This window comes from Schistocerca cancellata, chromosome 6 (assembly GCF_023864275.1).
Source record: "Schistocerca cancellata isolate TAMUIC-IGC-003103 chromosome 6, iqSchCanc2.1, whole genome shotgun sequence".
Classification (NCBI taxonomy): Eukaryota; Metazoa; Arthropoda; class Insecta; order Orthoptera; family Acrididae; genus Schistocerca; species Schistocerca cancellata.
In genome coordinates, this window is record NC_064631.1 from 655,163,787 (window position 1) to 655,183,160 (window position 19,374).

The following is a 19,374-nucleotide window of genomic DNA, read 5'->3' on the forward strand; positions in this document are numbered from 1 at the left end:
CATTATAAAATGGAAGTAGTTGATGGAACTCTTGTTGCATTTCTTGAAAGTGTAGCAGAAACTCAAGAAGAATTTAACTCTTTATGTCCAAATGTTGACTTCAATCTAATTCTTTCTAAAAACAAATTCAATGTATTGACCACTGCATTAAGTCAGTGGCAGAATGTTATCACCATTAAATGAACTGAGAATATGTTCATCTTAATAAATATACAGGGTGTTACAAAAAGGTACAGCCAAACTTTCAGGAAACATTCCTCACACACAAAGAAAGAAAATATGTTATGTGGACATGTGTCCGGAAATGCTTACTTTCCATGTTGGATCTCATTTTATTACTTCTCTTCAAATCACATTAATCATGGAATGGAAACACACAGCAACAGAATGTACCAGCGTGAATTCAAACACTGTTATGGGAAATGTTCAAAATGTTCTCCGTTAGCAAGGATACATGCATCCACCCTCTGTCACATGAAATCCCTGATGCGCTGATGCAGCCCTGGAGAATGGCGTATTGTATCACAGCCATCCACAATACGAGCATGAAGAGTCTCTACATTTGGTACCGGGGTTGCATAGACAAGAGCTTTCAAATGCCCTCATAAATGAAAGTCAAGAGGGTTGAGGTCAGGAGAGTGTGGAGGCCATGGAATTGGTCCACCTCTACCAATCCATCGGTCACCGAATCTGCTGTTGAGAAGCGTATGAACACTTCGACTGAAATGTGCAGGAGCTCCATCGTGCATGAACCACATTTTGTGTCGTACTTGTAAAGGCACATGTTCTAGTAACACAGGTAGAGTATCCCGTATGAAATCATGGCGGTGAATCGAGGAAGTACAGTACATACTGATGAAACTAAAATGAGCTCTAACATGGAAATTAAGCGTTTCCGGACACATGTCCACATAACATCTTTTCTTTGTTTGTGTGTGAGGAATGTTTCCCGAAAGTTTGGCTGTACCTTTTTGTAACACCCTGTATAGTAGCTTTACAAGACTACAGGAGCATCTTGGATTAATTCAGCAATGTAATGGAATGCCAGTATAACAGACAAATTTAAAAACAAATACTCACCATATCTGCAGTAATCTGACAGTAAAAGCTGGTAAACCACACAGCAATTTATCTTTGCAGTCATTTTCTGTAGTTTGAGCTTCTGGGAATAATGTCTTTATTGTCTCTGGACCATGTCGATCCATAGGCACCATCCAGTAGCCTGCATCTCGTTTCAATTCTTGTCCTTCCTTCTCATAGAAAACCCGTTCTGTATGCTATAAAGACAGATAGCTTAGATAGATGCTATTTTTGAGCACGTTTTCCAACTTGTCATAATGATATCACAACACGTTTTTCAGCTAACTAATATACAACTTGGGAAACAAAGGACAAGCAGTATTTTAAAGGGGGTAATTAAACATAGTCTAATACATAAACAAAGTTGTATGAATTATATATTTGCCATTATAAGACACATATTGACAGATGAAAGCTTTCCCATTAAGAGATTCTTTTGTACTTTATTATTCTAGTAACATACATACTCATACCATAAAAAACCCAATACCAAATTATCCATTGCTCAAGTTATCATTTCATCCTCCATAAATTCTTCTACCAAATAATAGCATTTCTCCCACAAAACCTGTTATAGCCTTATTTTTAGAATTTCTGGTTTCATATTAAATATGTTTTGTCTATTAATTTGTTATACAGGGTGTATAAAAAAATCATCGAGTTTTAAAAAATCATAGCTATTAAGTTAGTTGATATATGTGCATGAACAACGTATTGTTGGAAAGAGCAAACTCTCTAGTTTTACACGGTTCCCACTAAGTAGCAGCAGTATGCACTTGCTTCAGTTATAGAAAAATGGTGTCAGGACAACAGAAAGTGTTTTGTATTCTACGTTTTGCATAGTCTGGGTCAGTAATAACTGTTTAGCATGACTTTCGCATTAGGTATGGTGTGGATCCAGCTACAGCACAGAGCACTGAACAATGGCATGAACAATCCCGAGAAACAGGTTGTTTGTGTAAAGCCAAATTGCTGGGCTGTCCCCAAATGTTTAACACAGACACTGAAACCATCCATCATAGTTTCATGTGGAGTCTGCAGAAATCCATTCACTGAACAGCTCAACAGCTCAACATGCCCCCAACGTCCATCTGGCATGTGTTGCGTCAATGTTCACACATGAATCCATACAAAATTCAGTTATTGCAAGCTCTTCATGAAGGTGACAAACAACAACATGTGGAGTTCTGTAATTTCATTCTTGGCAAGATGGAGATGACAGTTTTCTTCCATGCTTAGTATTTAGTGACGAGGCAACATTCCATTTAAATGAAAAGGTGAACCATAATAATGTGAGAATATGGGGTATAGAACAACCGTATGAAGTTGTACAATGTGACAACGACTCTCCAAAATTTAACGTGTTTTGTGCAGTTTCATGGGAAAAGGTGTATGCTCCATTTTTCTTTGCTGAGAACACTCCCAACCACACACAACACAATGATGGCAATCTACGCGGATGACACAGCCATCCTTGCGCAAGATTGGAAACCATCAAATATTACGTCACGCCTACAGACTGCACTCAGAGTGGCTGAGCCTTGGTTGGAGAAATGGCGTGTTAGAGTAAACGTCGACAAGTGCGAAGCCGTTCTGTTCACGAGAAGACCGAAGCAACTGCGCAAACACCGCTACTGCAGACCAATAACTCTACATGCACGCCCAATACGTTTCCGCGAGAAAGTCAAATACCTCGGTGTCTGGCTGGACCGGAAATTACTCTGGGGGGACCACATACAACACATGACCAACCGAGCTAGCGCGAGGCTCAAACAGCTTTATCCTATGCTCAACAGGCGTAGCACACTGAACAGAAGGGTGTCGAGGTCCATGTACATGACACTTATCCGACCCCTGATGACGTACGCAGCTCCCGTCTGGGGATACGCTGCGCCTACACGCCTGCGCCGTCTGCAGCTCATACAAAACAAGGTACTCAAAATCATAAGCAATGCTCCACGATACACACGCATCGCGGACCTTCACCGGGAATACCGACTTGAGACTCTCACGGAGGTAATCCACAAACTCACCACAAGACTATACAGAAACTCCAGACATTCGCAGAACCCATTTATTCTGAATCTGGGGAACTACGACCACAACCATAGATGGAAACATAAAAGACCAAAAGACATACTTGCAAGGACATAACATCTATGGCCAAGCTTACGCAAACATAACGGCACAGGCGAGCCCCTGTTAATCAGACGCATTTACTGGATATCCAGCTGAAATACACTGCCGAATAACTGGCACCATACAGGGAAGCCGTACCGTACACTGCACGCAAACAAGCTCCACACATCCCCCACACAGTGAGATGATCTATGGCCGATCTCCCACTACTGTATAACGATATTGATTGTTCCAGGAAAGTAGCAGCCGCAGCAACTGGGACACATCGCCATCGCCCGTCACGGTAATGATGCATGATACCTATACTAACAAATCCAACCTTGCATGAACTATCGCAGCTAGTAAGCCACTACTGCTCTTACTACCCATCCCACTGTCGCAGAGGTTTTTTTCCCACGGCACGAGCCATGGCACTTTTTTCCCTCTGCTCTTCAAATCGCTACCCTCACTCGCGTTTCGTCCACTATCTATCACCTGATGGACCGTGTTAATGCGTAGCCTTACCCAGACGCACGGACAACATCACAGCCCAGCATCCTGTGATCCACCCACTGGATAACTAACATGTTTACGGAGGTGACAGTAGAACTTTTGGTTTGGTCACCACGTTGGTGCGGGCGTGGAGGGGCCCCATCTCTTATCACTGTTACAGGAAGCACATATCTTGATATGCTTGAGAACTTTCTTTCCCCACAGTTGAAGACTGATTTGAATGATTTCATTTACCAACAGGATAGGCCCTGCCACACTGGCATTTGAAACTGTGGGAATTTTTAAATCAAAGGGCTACTGAACAATGGGTCTGTCGCACTGGACCAAATGATTCAGCCTTACATTACTGTCCTCTAAGGTCACCAAACATGACTGTATATTATTATTTCTTGTGGAGGTTTACAGAAGGCTGTTTATGTGCCTCTGTTACCAATAACAATTAATGAAGCTGAGACATTGCATAACAGCAGCTTGGAAGCCATGACTCAAGAGACACTCGCTGCAGTGTGGGAACAATTTGAATACCACACTGACATTTGCCATGCATCTCAAGGGCGGGCATATTGAGCACAAGTGAAAAGGTATGAAAAAAGCTATTTGAGTTTCTCGTTCATCAAAAACAATATGCATTGTATATGTTTGTTAGTTTCAGAAATATAGACATGTCAAATAAGTCAATTCAGATGATTCTTTTTCATACACCCTGTATATTGCCATCCCCATATACCAGAGCTGGCTATGGTGTGCCAAACTTCACAAGGGCCATGTGTGGGCAAAGACTTGGTCTGTACTGGCTTAGCTTGTTCCTTCAAAGAAGTATTCAGCACAGCTGTGGTGTGGCATTTTTCTGTCTATATCTAATATGTCTACATCTATACTCTGCAAACCATTGTGAGGTGCACAGCAGAGGGTACGTTCCACGTGAGTGATATGTAAGGGGTTGTAGTATACTCCTAGAGTTAACATTTAAACCCGGTTCTTGAAACTTTGTTAATAGACTTTCTCAGGATAGTAAAGTCTACCTTCAAGAGTCTTCCAGTTCAGTTCCTTCAGTATCTCTGTGACATTCTCCCACAGATTAAACAAACCTGTGACCATTCATGCTGTTCTTCCTTGTATATGTTCCATATCCCATGTTAAGCCTATCTTGTACAGGTCCCACGCACATGAGCAATTTTCTATGATGAGTCGCACAAGTGATTTGTAAGCAACCTCCTTTGTAGATTGATTGCAGTACCTCAGTATTCTACTAATAAACCAAAGTCTAACCCTATGCTTTACCCATGACTGAACCTATGTGATCATTCCATTTCATATCCCTACCAAGTGTAACACCCAGGTCAGTGTTATACCCAGGTCTTTGTACGAGTTGGCCAATTCCAACAGTGACTTACTGGCCAATTCCAACAGTGACTCACTGATATTATAGTCATAGGATATTACATTTTGTCATTTTGTGAAGTGCAAAATTTTACATTTCTGAACATTCAAAGCACGTTGCCAATCTCTGCACCACTTCGAAATCTTATCAAAATTTGACTGTATACTTTCACATAGTACTTCATTATAGCTAACTGCATCATCTGCAAAAAGCCTTATTTTACTATTAATATTGTTTTCAAGGTCATTGATATACTACATGAACAGCAAGTGTTCCAACACACTTCCTGATATACAACATGAACAGGAAGTGTTCCAGCACACTTCCCTGGAGCACACCCAAAGTTACTTCCACATCTGATGATGACTCTCCATCCAAGATAACATGTTGCATTCTCCCTACCAAAAAGTCCTCAATCCAGTCACAAATTTAATACCTCATATAATTGTAGTTTTGACAATAAGCATAGGTTTGGTACTGAGTCAAATGCTTTTCAGAGATCAATAAATACAGCAGCTGCCTGATTGTCCTGATCTAAAGCTTTCAGTATGTCATGCAAGAAAAGTGCAAGATGGGTTTTACATGATCGATGTTTTCGAAATCCGTGCTGGTTGGCATACAGGAGATCATTCTGTTCAACATACCTCATTATGTCTGAACTCAGAATATGTTCTAAGTTTCTACAACAAAGCAATATTGGATGGTAGTTTTGTAGATCATTTTTATTACCCTTCTTGTAGACAGTTGTGGCCTGTGACTTTTTCCAAGAACTGAGCATGGTTTTTTGTTCGAGGGCTCTACAAAAGATTATAGTTAGAGGAAGGGCTAACTCAGCTGCAAGTTCAGTACAGAATCTGACAGGGATTCCATCGGACCCTGGAGTTTTGTTCAATTTTAATGATTTCAGCTGTTTCTCAACACCACTGACACTAATACTCATTTCATTCATCTTTTCAGTGGTACAATGATTAAATTGGGGCAATTCTCCTGAGTTTTCCTTCATGAAGGAACATTTGAAAATGGAGTTAAGCATTTCAGCTTTTGCTTTGGTACCCTCAATTTCAGTTCCTGTCTCATTCACTAGGGATAGGACACTAACTTTGGTGCCACTAGCAACCTTTGCATATGACAAGAATTTCTTTTGGTTCTGTAAAAGACCATTTGACAGTAATCTGATATGGTAGTCACATAACACATTGCTCTCCTGACAGCCAAGCATGTTTCATTGAGCATCTCTCTACCTACAGCCCTATGCTTTGTTTTATACCTGTTATGCAGTAATCTCTGTTTCTTTACAAGTTTCTTTACAGTGACTGTATACCAAGGAAGTTCCCTCTCATTATGAGCTGTTCTACTGGGTACACATCTATATAGTGCTTGGCCAACTATTCTTGTAAATCTGAGCCAGAGTTCTGCTACAACCTCCTGCCCTGTGCTGAAAGTTTCAAGTTCCTCACTGAGATACAACACTACTGATTTTTTTATCTAGTCTACTGAACATATAGTCTACTGAACATGTACATCTTTCTGCTTGTTTTAGTTGTCCTTTGTACTTTGGTAACCATTGTTGCCACAGCTGTGTCATGCGGACGTCCTCAAAGAGGTCAGGTCTATTTGTTACCATAAGATCAAGTACTTTTCCATCATGAGTGGGGTTTCTAACTACCTGTTCCAAGTAGTTTTCACATAAAGTATTTAGTAAAGTTTCACAGGATGTCTTTTCATGTCCACCACTAATGAAACTGTAATTTCCCAATTAATTGTTCAATAATTAAAGTCTTCACTGGTGATTACAGTATGATTGGGAAACTTACATACAAGTGAACTGAGGTTTTCTCTAAAATTTTTGGTTACATCAAGAGATGAGTCTGGTGGGTGATAGAAGGATCCAATTATCATTTTATGTCCACCCCTGATGCTGAGTCTTGCCCAAACAATCTCACCTGCAGCTTCAATTTCTACCTCAGTGCATCCAGGTTTCTTGTTTACTGCAACAAATACACCACCTCCATTTCATGTTCGCCTATCCTTTCGATAGACCCTTAAATTTTCTCCTGAAATCCCACTGCCATCAATTTCCGGTTTCAATAAGCTTTCTGTATCTAGTATTATGTAAGCTTCACTGCTTTTCATGAGCACTTCAAACTCTGGCACTTTGTTTTGAATGCTTCGGCAGTTTACCATTAGGATTTTAATACTCTCAACTGTGGGAGGCATATCTTTCGATCTTACACTGATACTTCTGGGTTTCCTATGGCTATCATTATCTGGATTGGATGGAGAGTTGCCTAATCTAGCAAACCCTTGTGTGCACCCCACACAAAGTCAGCTACCTGAGTAGCAGCCTCTGAGGGGTAGTGCACATCTGACCCATTTTGGGGGACCCTACAGTTCTCATCCCTATGGCTTAAGTAAAGGAAGTTGCAGCCCTGTTTGTCACAGAACTTCTGAAGTCTCTGGTTCAGTCCTTCCACTCGACTCAGAACCAAAGGGCCATGATCAATTCTGGGGATAATGCTGCAAATTGTGAGCTTCATTGAAACTCCACATGCAAGGCTGATCTTCTCAACTTTCTCTGCCAGTCGCTGGAATGACCCAAGAATGAACTCTGAGCCCAGACTACAGGCAATATTTGCTCCAACATATGGCACAACCTGCAGATGGTTGCACCCTGTTCCCTCAATGGCTGCCGGAATAGCCTCTTCAACACATTAAATGAGGCCCCCACGCATACACACTGAGTGCACCTACTGTCCATTCCTGTCCCTTGCTGCTATTTCCCTCCGGGGTACCATCATTCACTATAAGTTTGACATGCCTACGATTAATAGACCCTCTACCCTTTTGTGTTTGCCTCCTCCTGACACCAGAACAAAACAGGTTTCCTCAAGACAAATGAACTAAGTTCCTCTGGCTCAGTTTCAGTTTCAGTGAAAGACGGCACCTCAAACTTGTTGGTTAGAGGGATCGGTACAAAACTTTGAATCCTCCCTGATCCCCATCCTTCCTGTCCAGGACACCTAGATCTACCATTGACACGCCACTTACAGTCAAGTGGACAAGTAATGAGAGATCCTGTACTTTCTGCAGAGACGACAGGATAGTACTTGAGGTACCTCTGATACAGGTATCACAGGTATACAATTCTCAGGACTCTTCTAACACAGCAGCTGCCAATCATTTGACAGTAGTCAGGGCGATTTCCAGTTGCTTACGAACATCAACCAACTCATCCCTTGTTTGAGAGCAGCATTCACAGTGGGGCTGCATTTGGCTGGTGAATTGTATTTTAAGGCAGTGAACAAATAATTTTAAATTTGTCTGCTGATTATCTTTTACTCTGTTGAGCTGAAAAGTTGCTAATTCCCTATAAGAACTGAAGCAAATACACAAAGCAAGATTTCTATTAACACAACACAAAAACCTGTGGTAAAAGCTACGGTTTTGAGGTTAATTGCATATGTTAGAAAACTCAAAAACAGAGTTAATTTATGATAAATGCAGATAATATATAGGGCTATTCCTCTTTAAGGGAAAATTAGATGTAACACAATATGTTACTTAGAAAATCTGCTACAGTAACTAAACCACAGACGCCAATTTGCTACAAACTGCTCATAGATTATGAAAAGGAGAATGGCAGCTTCCAAAAATTCTCAAAAACACATATTTATTTGCCTCCATATACAATGAAGTTCAGGGGAGATGTATTCTTTGGAGAGCTGTGAACCACAAACACTGATCGGCTACAAAACAAATTATGTTTCCAAAACAATCAGTAAGTTGCAAAAATACAGTTTTGTAAGTGTCCAAAAATTCTCAAAATAACCCATTTCTCACATAATTGTACAATGACATTAGACAACAATTTTTTTTTTAACCAGGATACGCCCACTACCTGGTATTCTCAAAATTTTAAAAGAGAACAATTAAGTTGAAGGCTATGATTGACAATAACAGTACAAGTTTATCTCTGTTCAAAAATTCACAATATATCACAATACAAATGGATATTGACACAAGCAATGAAAGATTACACAGAAATGGCACAAACAGTAAAATGTGTGAATCTAGAACTTTAAATCGCACAGAATCTTGTGCATCCAGTCTCACACAAAGGAAAATTTCTAAGTCGGCTTTTATATATAAATAAACGTGCGTATTTCATGGATTTTTCACTTAGCTGACTCTGTGCACACTTCTATACTGGTGTGCCAAAGAAGAACACTGCAGAATTAGTTTATCTCAATCAAAACTGCTAAAATGTGCAGCACTAACAAAGCATGTCTACTGCATGTTGCAGCTAACAATGCTAGTGGGCACAACTCTTTTCAGTTCAGCAGTATTGTGGTGACAGCACTGTTTACCCTTAGCTATTTGTTTGTGGTAAGGACGTTCACAGTTCCAGTGGCTGTTTGTACAAAAAGAGGCAGTCCAGTGATCTATCATTAGAAGCCTTTAAAAATGATGGGGAATGGAAGAATAGAGGGATGAGAATTCTCAGTAGATATTACACACTCACATAAGCAGTGTGCACTACAAATTTGTTACGAAACAATATTATAATACCATGCAAGAATAATTTAAAGATTTAGTTAACAACGAAAGGTCAAAAAATTACAATAATCAACAGATGGGATTCATTTGTCTGTACATCAAGAATCCCGTGTACTGAATTTATTATTGGTACCCATCAATAGAATAATTTCTGAAGTCACAAACATTATTCCTCTGTAAGTTGCAACAGTTTTTGATGGAACTGAAAGGAAAGTATGCAGACGTTATATATTACTGTAAAGTGTGTGGGTTAAATCAAGGGGCAAGCCTGGAACAATTTGTCAATTTAACACTTGCTATTGTTGAATTTATGAAGGAAAAAAAAGACTGCAAAAACAAAAATTAGAGCATTAAGAATGGACTGCCTGTCTCACATTTTCAGTTGACTGCACACTGTCCACAGTAAGACATTGCAGAGGGAGAAGCAATTTCTTTCTGGTTTGATGGGGATGCATTTAAAAAGAAAATTGGGTTATAGACATTCTGACAAACACAGTCCAGTTCGCTACTCTCACAGTTGTTGATGAAAATGCATGACAATTCATTGTGGCCTTGAATGAGCTATAGGGATTGTTTTCTGAACATTTTGAGGGCACTGCCAATCTTACATCTGTTTTCGAAACAATTTGCCATTTCAGTTGAAAATGCCCCTATGCGTGAGTAAATTTAATTGACTGAGCTGCATGGTAATTCCTGTTTTTATGACAAATCATTTTATGTTAAATCTGTCAAGGACATCTACATTGCTTTCCTCCTGTACAGTTTCCACATCCTCATTATGAGGTTGTAAAAGTGCTATACTGCCTTTTGTAATTCTTCAATTTTAATTTACCATGACAGTTTCAAATTGACTGCTGATTCACCACCAGATGGTACATATTTATTGTATGTCTGGAGCCTCATAGATGTCATGTGGGTGTAGCAAGTTGTAAAAATGAAACATGTAAACAATGAATGTGACAAAAATTACTCAAATCATGAGATCAATGCTTACATGTTTCATGTGTACATCTTGCCACAGCTACATGACTCCTACAAGGCTCCAAATATTCAATAAATATGTACCATCTGATTATAAATTGCTAGGTGATTAAGAACTGGTCATGATAAATAAAAACTGAATAATTACAAAAAGCAACTGGTTGTAGTAATTTTTCAAAACTTTTATTCATCACAGTCACAGTGTTCAACATCCATAATGGATAAAAGTTTTGAAATGGTATAATATTTTGATCGATAGATTTATGTGAAAGACTTTTTTTCAGTTGCGAAACTGAATAAGTCATGATTATGTGATAACCTGATTGAAACTGACTGCATATGTCTGTATGCCAATAGTTTGTAGCAGACAAAAATTATATTATGTCTTCAGCACCCCAAAAATAATTTAGTAATACTGAAAATGTGTTTTGTTTGTGGTTGTTGAGAAATGTGAAATATAAAACCAAGTTGTGTGCAGTGAGACTGCACTGCTATTTAAATGTGGCATGTTCACAGTTTCCCTCTCTTCCCCTCCTCACGCTCAGACAGCATGGCATGATGGTGGGTGAAGTGTGCAGCGAGGTTGAGTGCTACAGCACTTTGGGAATTCCTGGCCGCTCCTGCCACATAGTGTAGAATCCAGGCGTATAATTTCAGTTCTGCGTGGGCAGCATGAAATCCATTTTATTTCTTGGTTGTATGTGGCATTAAAATGATTATTCTGAAATTATTTTTTTCTGCTGTGTAGGAAGATTATAATTTGTAAATGTATATGGAGGGAACAGTTAGGATTTCCAGTTCCCAAAATAAGGGCCAAAAAGATTCGTTTTCGCTGAGCAGTACATATGTCGTTCAATGCCGGACAGCTGCGCATCACAGTGTAGTAGCGCGTATAACTAATAATTTGCTTCTGTAGTTTCAGCATTTACGATGCACTATTTGAACTTCCCCAGAAAATTATACCACACTTAATGACACGTCCAAAATAGCTATGATACGCTATTTTTGATGTACTCGTGTCAGTAGAATTTGCTAGTGTTTGCATTGCAAATGCAAAACTGCTTAGTTTATTTGATAGGAAGTCAATATGTGTATTCCAGGTTAAGTTCTTGTCCATATTTAGTCCAAGAAACTTGATTGCATCAGCTTCTCCCGTAAGTTGATTGTTATGTTGTATTTTAAGTTCCGCATTTTGAATGTCTGGGTTTGAAATGTACCATGAGTGTTTGAAACTTTCAGTTTCAATCCATCTAACTGAAACTAGTTTTTTAGAATATCCAGTGTGTTCACAATTGAGCTCAGATTTTTTTTGTGTCATACATACATACATTAATACTTGTTCCATAGATCATGAATATGACATTTCGTAATGATGTGGAACGTGTCACTTTAACATAAGTTTTCTTCACATAAAATAATAATTTTTATTTGTTTATTCATTTATTTTGCAGTTATTACACCATATCTAAAAATGTTCAATTCAAACAGAACTGATGGGCAATTTACATTTACAGGTAAGTCATTTATGTAGAATAGGAACAGAATTTGCCCTAAAATGAAGTCTTACGATGCACCTTGTGGCACTGTAATCTATTGAGAACAATAGTTTACTGCATTTGAAGTTATAGTTACCCTTTGTTTTCTGTTCTGTGAGTATGAAGTAAACCATTTTAGAGCATCGGCTTTAATCCCATACTTACTAAATTTGTAGATAAGGAAGTCATGGTTCATGGAGTCAAAGGCTTATGTAAGATCACAGAAGATACCTGGAACCTTATTTCTCTGATACAATGCTTTGCATATCTTTTCAGTAAAGTTATTCACTGCAGCCAGGAGTGTGTGTTTCCTTGTTGTAATACAAACTGGTTACTTATAATAATATCACTTTTACAATAAAATTTTGAATTTCATTTGCAGCAACTTTCTCTAACACTTTCAACAGGATTGTAATAATAGAACTTGGGTGATGGTTTGCCATGTCTTTCCTTGACCATTTCTTAAACAGAGGTCTGACTTAGGCATGCTTCAACATATGAGGAAAGCATCCCTTTTCGAAAGATTGTTTGATTATTTTAGTTAGTGGAGGTGCTATTATGTGATGCACTGCTGTAATCATTTCAGCGGATATTTTATTCCACACAGCAGAGTTTTTTACTTTAATGATGACATATGACATTTTCCACATCCTTTATTGAGACACTTTTAAAATCTGTGAGATCCTCAGACATTCAACATTTCAAAAAAGCTACTTAAAAATTCGTCAGTTACTACTTCTTGAAATGCAACTGTCATTAGATCATTCAACTTCTCTTAACTCATTACTAAATACAGTTGAATTTTTTTTCACTGAAGTTCCTTTTCATATGCCTTTTGTTACATGAAATTCTTTGTTAATTTTTGGCACTCCAAGTTTTTCAAAATAAGATAAAAAATAAAATTATGCTTTCCATTTCATATCTACAAAGACCAACAATTATGTTAGTTCAGTATACACTGGCCGATATTTAGCCTTTCAAATGCACTCTAAAACAAAACAACATTCTAGAAGGGGAAAAAATGTATGAGGAGGAGGAGGAGGAGGAGGAGACTCACATCTGCACCTGACGAACAAAAACCTGGAATACAGTAAAGTTACTGACCTGTACTTCAAAACACATGATATCAATAGGCACTGTTGCCTTTCATTCACATTCTGAGGTTATTACCACAGAATAACATATACTGACACAAAGGCTTATTGCTAACATTTGCCTTGTAATCTATATCTCACAACAAGGTGTTCAACATATCAGAGGTGAAAATATGTACTCAACATACTCGAACAAGCTGAAGGCCACTTTACACTGGGGAAGTCTACTATAATACGCCCTACCCTCCAGGGATTCCCATTTGATGTCCCAAAGCATCTCCATAATACTCATGTGTTGTTCAAACCCACCAATAATAAATCTAGCAGCCCATCTTTCAAATGATTTGTCTTCCTTTAACCCTTTTAGAACCTCTAGCTACAGCTGTGCACATTAACTTTTATTGTCTCTTAGATGCATCAGAAGATTTTTTCCCAATGGAAACTTGAGGTACACATTTGTGAGTGTTCAATCTTTTCATCATGCACATGTACTGACAATTGCTGGGATCACTGTGAAAATATCAGCAAGTCAATGTAGCAGTGTGCAGCAGCTCATGACCACCACAACACATGGATGTGGGTGGTTCGCTATATTCCACTGTGTAACTGGATATTGGAATTGTTGTTTTGCATGTTAATTATTGAATGGTCATTTTACTATTTATTGCAATAGAGATTATTTTGTAATTAGTTATTACAGTCCATAAAATGAAGCCAAGTGTACAAAGTATGTTGTGAAAATGTGTACATATTTTTGTACAAATGTTGAATCTAAAATCATTAAAAAATCATCTAAGAGAATTACCACATAAAGAAAAATTTTCTTTCCTCTAGAAAGAACTCAGGTTTTAGAGGGTTACTCTGACCTGATAATGAACCACACTTTCCTAAAATTCTCACAATAAATCATGGATACCATTTCCCTTCCCTACTACAACCCTTATATGCTCATTCCACTTCATACTGCTTTGCAACATTACACCTAGATATTTAATCGATGTGACTTTGTTAAACAGCACACTGCTATTACTGTATTCAAACATTATGGGTTTGTTTCTCCTATTCATCTGTATTAACTTACATTTTTCTACATTTAATGCCAGCTGCCATTCATCCTACCAACTACAAATTTTGTCCAAGTTGTCTTGCACCCTCCTACAACCACTCATCATCATCTTCCCATACACTACAGCATAATCAGCAAATGGCTGCAGACTGCTGCTTACCCTGAATGCAAAATCATTTATGTACATATACAATCACACTTCCCAGGGGGCATCGCTGACAACACCTTGTCTGTGATGAACACTCCCCATCAAGGACAACATATTGGGTTCTGTTACTTAAGTAGTATTCGAGCCACTCACACGTCTGGGAACCTACTCCATATGCTTGTACCTTCATTAACAGTTCATACACAGTGTCAAATGCTTTTCAGAAATCTCAGAATATAAAATCTGTCTGTTGGCCTTCATTCATATTTCCCAAGATATCATGCGAGAAAAGGGCCACCTGAGTTTCACACAAACAAAACTTTTCTGTGTCAAGGAAATTTATGGTATTCAAAGTGAGAATTCTGCATTAAGTCGATGTTAAGGAAATTGGTCTGTAATTTTGTGAGTCCATTCTTTTACCCTTCATACATGCAGCAATCATCTATTTTTTCCAGTCACTTGGGACAATGCGATGGGTGAGAGTTTCGCAATAAATGCAAGTGAAGCAAGGGACAAATACCATCAATTACTCTTTGTAAAACTGAATTGGGATTCAATTCAGACATTGTGACTTATTTGTTTCCAACTCTTTTAGTTGTTTCTCTGGGCCAGGGATACCTATTACTACATCCTCCATATGAGAATCTGTGCACTGGTCAAACAACAGTATGTTTGTATGTTCCTCCTGCATGAACGATTTCTTAAAAGCAAAATTTAAAACTTCAGCTCTTGTTTTACTATCTTCTACTGCCACTTTGAGACAGGGTTTTAGCCTATCCGCAATGTTATTCAATCTGTATATTGAGCAAGCAGTAAAGGAAACAAAAGAAAAATTTGGAGTAGGAATTAAATCCATGGAGAAAAAATAAAAACTTTGCAGTTTGCCAATGATATTGTAATTCTGTCAGAGACAGCAAAGGACCTGGAAGAGCAGTTGAATGAAATGGACAATGTCTTGAAAGGAGAATATATGCAAAATCAGGATAATGGAATGTAGTCAAATTAAATCAGGTGGTGATGATGGAAAAGTTTTTGGAGAAAGCTTCATGACCCTGTTTTGGGTCTGTTTCAGTTCTGGGTTCTGTATTGTGGTGAGAGGGACTGTCTGAGGGTATGGTAAATGTGCTAGATCAGTGCAGCAAAGTTTGTTGGCACTGAAGGGATTCAGGAAAGGATTGGAGGCTTGTGTAGAGGTGGTGGATAGTGGAACTCCAAAGCAGGAGTAGGAGGTCAACAGGCTGGAGAGATTTTTAAGGTGTCGTGCATGCTGCTCTAGTTTCATTGAGAGAGATAGGATGCAGGAATTTGGGATTGCAGAGCAGGAGATTTTCATGGGTGGGAGGTACAGCGAGGAGTTGGCCCGATTTACATGGCCTGATTTACACGGTTTTTCTGGACTAGGGCTATGGACTGCAGAATTTGAACAGATACAGGTCAATGTGAAAGGTGGATCACAGCCGGATGTGGGTAATTTGATGGTCAGACTATATGGGGAAGGGCGAGAGGGTAGATTCCACAAGCTAGGCAACAATGCAGGAACAGTATGTGGGACTGGGTTCTAGCTCGGGATCTGGAAAGTTTTCTATAGCAGTGCAAACGTAAGAACCAAGGATTCATTGTGGAAGATAAAGAAGGCATAGAAGTACATGAAATACATAAAAATACATGGAAAATACTTTCAAAAAAGACAGAATGTACGAAGGTGAAATGTGTGACACTAGGGTTGATAGTAAAAGGCGACAATGAACTAAAATTGATGTGGAAACACAATGAGCTCAAAGAGAAAACTATATAAAAAGACGATAATAGTGTAATGCATTTCGGTGGGTGGATATGCGAAAGGAGAGGGAACAGCAGGTGTAAATGAATTAGATGAGGGAAAGAGAGAGGGGGGTGGGAGGAGATATGTTTGATGTTCAACAAGTTCATGTGGCACAAGAAAATATGGAAAATAACATACAAAAATGTGTGAAAGTGAGGGAAGAAGTGTGATCTATTTTAAGGCCTAGGAAGGAAGAATGTGGAACATGAGACACTGCACCAACAACCCACGCAACCATGTAGTTGTGTAGCTGTTTATTGTGTGCAGATGAGACCACTGATACTGTGTGACTAGTAAGTCAGAGCATGTGCTGTTTGGAAGTTGATAGGTAAAACACTGGAAAGAAGAGAAAGAAAAATGTGGGCATTCATCATCATCATCATAGTCATCATCATCATAATTTAAGACTGATTATGCCTTTCAGCGTTCAGTCTGGACCATAGCCCCCTTATAAAATTCCTCCATGATCCCCTATTCAGTGCTAACACTGGTGCCTCTTCTGATGTTAAACCTATTACTTCAAAATCATTTTTAACCGAATCCAGGTCCTTCTCCTTGGTCTGCCCCGACTCCTCCTACCCTCTACTGCTGAAACCATGAGTCTCTTGGGTAACCTTGCTTCTCCCATGCGTGTAACATGACCCCACCATCTAAGCCTGTTTGCCCTGACTGCTACATCCATAGAGTTCATTCCCAGTTTTTCTTTGATTTCCTCATTGTGGACACCCTCCAGCCATTGTTCCCATCTACTAGTACCTGCAATCATCCTAGCTACTTTCATATCCGTAACCTCAACCTTATTGATAAGGTAACCTGAATCCACCCAGCTTTCGCTCCCATACAACAAAGTTGGTCGAAAGATTGAACGGTGCACAGATAACTTAGTCTTGGTACTGACTTCCTTCTTGCAGAAGAGAGTAGATCGTAGCTGAGCGCTCACTGGATTAGCTTTGCTACACCTCGCTTCCAGTTCTTTCACTATGTTGCCATCCTGTGAGAATATGCATCCTAAGTACTTGAAACCGTCCACCTGTTCTAACTTTGTTCCACCTATTTGGCACTCAATCCGTTTATATTTCTTTCCCACTGACATTACTTTCGTTTTGGAGATGCTAATCTTCATACCATAGTCCTTACATTTCTGATCTAGCTCTGAAATATTACTTTGCAAACTTTCAATCGAATCTGCCATCACAACTAAGTCATCCTCATATGCAAGACTGCTTATTTTGTATTCACATAGCTTAATCTCACCCCGCCAGTCTATTGTTTTCAACATATGATCCATAAATAATATGAACAACAGTGGAGACAGGTTGCAGCCTTGTCTTACCCCTGAAACTACTCTGAACCATTAACTCAATTTACCAACTCTAACTGCTGCCCCACTATCCATGTAAAGACCTTTAATTGCTTGCAAAAGTTTGCCTCCTATTCCATAATCTCGTAGAACAGACAATAACTTCCTCCTAGGAACACGGTCATATGCCTTTTCTAGATCTATAAAGCATAGATACAATTCCCTGTTCCACTCATAACACTTCTCCATTATTTGCCGTAAGCTAAAGATCTGGTCCTGACAACCACTAAGAGGCCTAAAACCACACTGATTTTCATCCAATCTGTCCTCAACTAATAGTCGCACTTTCCTTTCAACAATACCTGAGAAGATTTTACCCACAACGCTGATTAAAGAGACACCTCTGTAGTTGTTACAATCTTTTCTGTTTCCATGTTTAAAGATTGGTGTGATTACTGCTTTTGTCCAGTCTGATGGAACCTGTCCCGACTCCCAGGCCATTTCAATTATCCTGTGTAGCCATTTAAGACCTGACATTCCACTGTATTTGATGAGTTACGACTTAATTTCATCCACCCCAGCTGCTTTACTGCACTGCAATCTATTGACCATTTTCTCCACTTCCTCAAATGTGATGCTATTTCCATCATCATTCCTATCCGATTCTACCTCGAAATCTGAAACATTACTGATCGTATTTTCACCTACATTGAGCAACTCTTCAAAATATTCCCTCCATCTGCCCAACGCATCCACAGGATTCACCAGCAGTTTTCCTGACCTGTCCAAAATACTTGTCATTTCCTTCTTACCTCCCTTTCGAAGACTGCTAATTACACTCCAGAATGGTTTTCCAGCAGCTTGACCCATAGTCTCCAACCTGTTTCCAAAGTCTTCCCAAGATTTCTTCTTGGATGCTGCAGTTATCTGTTTGGCTTTGTTTCTTTCTTCAACATAACTTTCTCTTTCTACCTGAGTTCTAGTATGTAGCCATTTTTGATGCGCCTTCTTTTTCCTTTTACAGGCTGCCTTGACTGTGTCATTCCACCAAGCTGTTTGCTTCCTCCTACTTTTACACACTACTGTTCCAAGACATTCTTTAGCCACTTCTAGTACTGTGTCCCTGTACCTTGTCTATTCCTTTTCCAATGACTGTAATTGACTACATTCAACTAACTGGTACCTTTCTGAGATCGCTGTTATGTACTTGTGCCTGATTTCCTTATCCTGAAGTTTCTCCACTTTCGGCCTCACAATCCCAATTTCACTGCAGATTAAATAATGATCAGTGTTATCAAAGAATCCCCTGAGTACATGTGTGTCCCTCACAGCCTTCCGGAATTCCTGATCTGTTATTATATAGTCAATGACAGATCTGGTTCCCCTGCCTTCCCAAGTATACCGGTGAATGTTCTTATGTTTAAAAAAGGAGTTTGTGATTACTAAGCCCATACTGGCATGGAAATCCAAGAGTTGTTTCCCGTTCCTGTTGGCCTCCATATCCTCTCCAAATTTACCCATAACCTTTTCATACCCTTCTGTTCAATTTCCAATCCTGGCGTTAAAATCACCCATGAGCAGAACACTGTCCTTGTCCTTTACTCTAACAACTACATCACTGAGTGCCTCATAAAAACTATCCATCTTATCTTGATCTGTCCCTTCACAATTCGAATATACTGACACAATCCTAATTTTCTTGCTAGACACTGTCAAATCTATCCACATCAGCCATTCGTTTACATACCTTATTGCAACTACGCTGGGTTCCATTTCTTT

General features: G+C 39.1%; 1 protein-coding gene across 2 annotated transcripts in view; it reads right to left on the reverse strand.

Annotated features, from left to right (window-relative positions):
• Positions 1-19,374, reverse strand: part of LOC126190732 (endoplasmic reticulum metallopeptidase 1-like) — a 263,271-nt gene that overhangs the window by 56,111 nt on the left and 187,786 nt on the right. For both annotated transcript variants that reach the window (XM_049931220.1, XM_049931219.1), the window contains exon 11: positions 1,081-1,277. In XM_049931220.1, the coding sequence (XP_049787177.1) occupies positions 1,081-1,277 (197 nt within the window). The remainder of the gene's footprint in view (positions 1-1,080; positions 1,278-19,374) is intronic.